Source organism: Bactrocera tryoni, chromosome 1, assembly GCF_016617805.1.
Source record: "Bactrocera tryoni isolate S06 chromosome 1, CSIRO_BtryS06_freeze2, whole genome shotgun sequence".
NCBI lineage: Eukaryota > Metazoa > Arthropoda > Insecta > Diptera > Tephritidae > Bactrocera > Bactrocera tryoni.
The window spans coordinates 53886944-53893167 of record NC_052499.1 but is presented as its reverse complement, the minus strand read 5'-3'; the positions used below and the strand labels follow the sequence as shown (position 1 = coordinate 53893167).

The 6224-nt window shown below is 44.6% G+C and overlaps 1 protein-coding gene across 1 annotated transcript; it reads right to left on the bottom strand.

Moving 5' to 3' along the window:
* Window positions 1–1128: 1128 nt before the first annotated feature.
* Window positions 1129–3807, bottom strand: LOC120768296 (mediator of RNA polymerase II transcription subunit 15). Its single transcript, XM_040094927.1, has one exon. The coding sequence runs from the start codon at window positions 3805–3807 to the stop codon at window positions 1129–1131; it is 2679 nt and encodes an 892-aa protein (XP_039950861.1).
* Window positions 3808–6224: the final 2417 nt, after the last annotated feature.

Genomic DNA, 6224 nt, shown 5'->3' with positions numbered 1-6224 from the left:
GAAACTGTCGAGTATATAGCAAATCCTGTCCCAGCCGACGCTAGAACCGCTTTTACGGTTGTTGAACAGTCTTTTACTTGAAGATTTGATCTCTGATAGTTTCGATGTCCACCAAAGGGGTTCCCTTTGGCTTTTGGAGTTTTTAGGTCATGAGCTTTCAGGAGCGGTTCTGCACGCAGCACGCTGAGAGCACCAAATCGCAAACTGGCGCGACTGGAAGAGCTGATCGAAGCTTCCTACAGTAGTGAGCCCAATCCGTGTTTCTAAAAGGCTTACCAGCTACAAGCAGTCCATCCAAATTGAAGCTGGTATACCTCTGATCGGAGAATGAGTGATAATTAAGAACTCTCAACTCTGAGATGCTTAGCTAGCAACCAAGAGAACTCATTGTTCTTATAATTTGTTGGTATAAATTTCACGGGTTTCTGATTACGGACAGCTAAATCGTTTACAATCTGAGGGATTGTACTACATTAACCCATAAATTGGAAAACCCGAAATTAAATCACAACATCGATATGATGAGTTATAGTTGGAAAGGCACCCATTTTCGAGACGGCCTAAAACTTACAAGCAACAATTTATAGCGTTTTATGTATAAGAAATCAAAGCTACTAGTATGAGGGCTTTGTCGAAAGTATTTCGGGTCCAGTTTTTGGTCAAAAAGATATACCAAATAACTTTTAATAAAAGTTAGGTTTTATTTTGTTAATATTTATACTTAAACTTATCTCATAAAAATATTGAAAATATTAAATAATGAAATGTACAATATGAAAGGGCAAGAAAGAAAGTGGATCGGGGTGTTTGTGTCTTTCGGTAGTTTCGTTTGAGTTCTTTTTTTCCGTCGGCATACTTAAAAAGTGTAATTAGACGAACTTACAAAGTATACAGAAAGTAAGTGTATATGGATTTTGCAAATAAATGCTTAAGTGCTTAATTTTTCTTAAAAAATTAATGCTTTTGAGTAAGCCAGCTATATAAAAAATAGTGTGAGAATATACATACATGTAACAAAAAATTGACAGACCATTTGAAAATTACAAAGCTAGTGCTGTTAAGTTAACGAAATAACAATGAAATCCTGTAATTAAGCTCGCTTAGAATATTAGATTATATCGGACTACCTCAACCCAAATGTTCCGTATGCGCATAATGAACGGGGGGCAGCGGGTGCGACTCCAAATGTGACTGCTGCTGCAAATGGTATTGACCCAAAGAGATCGGATATGAGCTCGAATGTGGCTGATATGTGGTATAGCTGTGAGGTCGACGCGGCACTTTGTGCACGATGGTCTTCACTATGGGTACCTTAACGGGATAAGGATAGTAAACTGGCTTTGCCACTTGCTTTTCAACCATGTAGGGGACGCGTCGCTCCACAATGAAAGGTACGGGACGTTCCACAGGAAACGGTTTCACCTTCTCTATCGGGATGCGCACCTCCTGCACCTTGGGCACGGCAACAGTTTTCGCAACGGGCACGCGTATGGCGTAGGGCCGTGGTACGGCTGTGATAATGGGCTGTGGGATGTGTATGGGAACACTTTGATTGTACGGCACGTGAACGCGTTCGTAATCGATGGCGGGAATATGCTTGGTCACCTCCACGTGACGTGCGAGTGGTATGCCGGCCAGAGCGGCGGTGCTAGCTGGCGTATGCCGTTCCGAAGTTGTGATGGGTGGCAGTGTGTATTGTTGCACTAAAGCGCCGCTGTGTGGGCGGTATAGCCTGACTTGTGGATGGTTGATGGCTGCGAGGTAATGTTGCTGCTGGTCACGGCGATTGGTCTCGTCCACGTCCTCGTTGTCGTTGTCAACACTGTTGTTGCTGTGCGCATTGTGTGCGTTGCTGTCGTCGATATTGTTAGGCGTGTCATCAATTTCGTTTGCGCTGTCATCGATGAGCTGTGACACATGCGTTGGGTAGATGCGCGCATAGGAATATTGTGTGGGTTCGCCGCTGATATCCGCAAAGTTTTCGCTGATGCTTCTTTTGTCATTCGCCAGTCGACTGTGCAACGTGCGTGTGTCGCCATTTGTATTGGCATGACTGCTGCCTTTCACCACACCATCAGCAGTCACAAGCGATTGCTCCGGTGTTGGTAGCGCGCTCCGACTGCCAGCGTTGCCAATCACCTGCAGCGACGTGGCATCACGCCTTTGCTGACGGCGACGACGCGTGGATAGCGAGAGTGGGTTGTGCGGCCGCGCCACTTTCGAAAGCGCTGTTGCAATCCGTTGTCGTTGACGTGGCAAGTGCTGATGCAGCGAGAAATGCATCAGTTCGGGAAATTTGCGTAGCTGATGTGACAGCTGCAATTGTTGTTGTTGTGAGAGTTGTTGCTGCTTGAATAGTTGTTGTTGCTGTTGTTTCGTTTGCTTCTGTAGTTGTTGTTGGTAGTGCGCCTGCAAGCGCTGTTGCTCTTGATATTGTTGCTGCGCTTGCTCTTGTCGCTGTTGTTGCTGTTGTTGTGGCTGCTGCTCCGACTCCTGCACCAGTTGCGGTTGTTTGGCAAAGTAATGCAATTTTTGCCTGTCATTTGCATAATTTTCGATATTCGCGCCTTTTTTAAATTGCTGCAACATCGCATTGTTGTCATCGGCGCTGTCGAGTAGCATCAATGGCCGTAATTGTGTTCGCGCCTCCTCCTGTCGCACTCCATCCGCCTTTGCTGGCTGTTCATTTTGTTGCGCCGGCTCTTCTCCGCGTGTACGCCGCTTCAGCTCCTGCTCCGCCTGCTGGCTGTGGTAATTGGAAAATTGTCCAATCTGGTAAGTGGGCATAAAATAATTTTCATAACTCGGCAAATGATTCTCGAAATATGCGCCCTGATTGGCACTTTCGGTATCAACAGCCGCCGCCGCCGCCGCATAATGCGCCTCTTTGCTGCCCACACCGGGCGTTGTCAGTGCTCGCTGCAAGTGCTGCGCATATTCGCTCATATCATATTTGTACATGCCATACACATCAGCCGCGCCCATATGCGCACCGCCCTCAGCTACTGTTACAACAGCTTGATCTGCACTATTACCACTACCACCACCATTACCGTTATTGTCACCGTTACCGGCACTCTGGTAATTAGCTCCATTGAATTCGTAATCAATTTTGCCTTTGGGCGTCGCATACTCATATGCGTAGGCAGCGCCAGCGCTATTGTCACTCACACTGCGCGCCGCATTGCTGGTGACGCGCGCACTGTTTGTTGAAAAGTCAACGCCTGCATGTGCGTGCCCTACCGCCGCCGCCGCGGTATCGGCGCTCGCGCTTTCAGCATAATGTTGCCCGGCAGCAGTCATTGTAGTTGGCACAAATCCAGCTGCTGTCATTGCTGACTCAACTGTTGGCTGGCCGCTGGCAGCTGGCAAGTGCCATTGTGCCATGTGGTCGCGTAAAATCACCGTTGCCGCATCGATTTTATCACCGCCACCGGTGTCGGTGTTTTCAAAATAATTTCGATAAATCGGCTCTGCGGCAGCCAAATTCGCATTGCCTACATCGGCCGTTAGCGCTGCATAATAGCGCGGCAATTGTTGAGCGTAATCATTTGTTGTTGTTTTCGCCATTGGCAATGCGGCTGCGTTCATGGCCGCCGTCACTACAGCCGCTGCCGCTGTCGCTGCGTCCTCATAGTTACGATTTTGCTGATAATTAGTTGCTGCATTGGTCACTGCGCCACCGTTTGCTGGCGTTACCGTTATTGCTGCCGCATTGCGTGTTTGCAGTGGTAATAGTGTGCAACAAATTCCGATTAGCAGCCACCTGCAGCGTTTGCCGCGCCACAATTTACTGCGTGCACTCATTTGGTTTGTTGTTTGGCGTGTGATTTTTTCAATTCACCGAATTTGCCACTCGATTTCAATTATATCCTTTGGCTTTGCTCAAAATACTCGGAGTCCGGTGTCACGCGCCGCCTGTTGTGATGTGGTATTTCGTTGGTATCGTCCTGCGTGTTATGCGCGCAACCGTCAACTAACGAAATTCCGTTGCGCCCTGCGGAGTTTTGTGTGGCATGTGACAAAGTGCATTTGGCAACAATGCCTTTTATACGAAATTTTCGATTTTGCCATTCACATTGTTTTATATTGAATTTCACAACAATATCCATTTTAGCATTTGTTCATATGCGTGTGTTTTAACATTTCAAAATCGAGAGTCTTGCGCAAACTATCACTCACATTTCTCACATTTACCTTTGCGGTTTTACGCTGTTCCGTTGTACAAGCTGTTGTAACTTAAAACCATTTCCAGAAGTGCCTGCATTTAACGGGTTATCCATTTCGAGGTTTCCACCTTTTCTTAAAGAAAATACGTAGAAACTTAAAATTTAATAAAGAATGTTTATTACCATTCGAAAGAACATTCTTTGGCATTTATTTTTTGAACATCATCTCTTTCAAATGACTCGTTCGAGCAAACCGTATTTTTTTTAGTGAAATGGCAGCTCTTGAGCCTCTTCAGGTTGCTCCTCGTCCCAAATGCGGAAGTTTTGCTTATTTACATACTCATTGAGCCACAAATGGGCTTCAGCGCTAAACAAAATTTTCCTCGAAAACGTCGGATCTTCTTGGAACTTTTCATAAGCTCATAGAGCGAAGCGATGTCGCTTGGAAAGGTCAAGCGGCTTCAGTTCTTGCATAAGCTGTAAGCTTTCAATTAAGATCTCGACCCAAAATGCGCAAAGTCATTGTAGACATCGGTCCGAGTTACTGCGAACGGCGCCGAATCGGTTCTACACGGTCTTCGTGTACACTCTCAGCTTCGGCTGCTATATTTTCTTCACTGGACGTGGTCTATTCGGTCGTATATTATACGATAATGAAATCTGGGTCTCAAGATGGGTGCTGGTGTTGTGAATAGTACGCTCAGTGGGCGGCTGATGTTGACCATAAGTTGAACGAATCGATCAAAACACATCATATACAGAACGTGAATTTTCGCAATAAAGTGGAACGATTCGTAAACGTTGTTGTTGTATTGCCAAACTAAACTAAACAAAAATAACATGACAGCTTGACACGATCCACACGTTATCTGTCAAAAAAGGCTATTGAAAAAAGTGCCACCACTTGTATCACCCTATATATGTAAATATACGAAAGTTTACTACGTCCGTACGGAAAACTACTTTTTTCATTTCTCCACTAGATGACCAGTTAGTAGTCTAACATCTAGCAGTGAAGTGTGCATATGAAGCTACGTAGGAGAGAGATCAAGAGTCTCTCCCACAATTCTCTTTTAGAACCTTTATCAATAAGTTCGGCCGGGCGTTCTGATCGAATATTTTGTTTAAAATAACTTTAAGATTTTGACATCTGTGGACCAAAACTTCCACAAACTATAGAAATGAAAAAGTAATCTTAAACCTTTAAGCGTTAAGCCATGGCGTCAGCTTGTTAAAGGGGATGAGATAAGATGAGACTGACAGCAGTTGAGATTTCATTAGGCCCATTGTGCTGCATGGGTAGACGCTGCTACATATTCGTCATTTAGGAAGAAAATACAGCGTCTGCCCAAAAATCCGATTTATTCGACGCTACCTTTAACCCTAGAAAGATTACGCAATTTTATGCCGCTGGATTTTAAGATTTCAATTGATTTTAAGAATGTCAAGGAATTTAAAATTATTCTTTTTTGATAATCATTTTCTGCTTTAAGGGGCAGAAACTGAGTAAACTGAACTTTTGAAGTTGCCCCGTGTACAAATGGCAGTCAGTGACCATAAAGAAAATTGAGTACATCATTTCAACGAGCCTTATTTTTCTATAGTTAAAAGAAGCTGAAATTACCTCAAAATACGGAATTTTTTCGGAAATCTGCAAGGTAGGCCGTCAAATCGGCGACAACATCAATAAATTAAAATATTTCCGCTAAAAGAGTATTACGGGACCAAATCTGGCTAATAGGAAGTCATTCGGGATTGAGAGTTCGTTGTCAAAGTGAAGGATTATTTTTTTCTTCGCCAAATGAGAACGTTTTTCTAACAGTCGGCGTTGGTCGTCTTGCCTGCAAACCAAATGGGTACGACCATTCCTTTTACAAACTAAGAGAGATACTCCAATTATGCTCTTAGTATAAGGTTTCAAGACCCCTAACTGAGTTCGACGAAGACACCCTCCCAGCCTCCAGTCAGGTGACGATTAAGAGGGCTCGCGGATGCACCAGCCATAGCACTGCGAAGAACAAAGCAGAGTACAAAGAATACAGCGGACTCCAACCA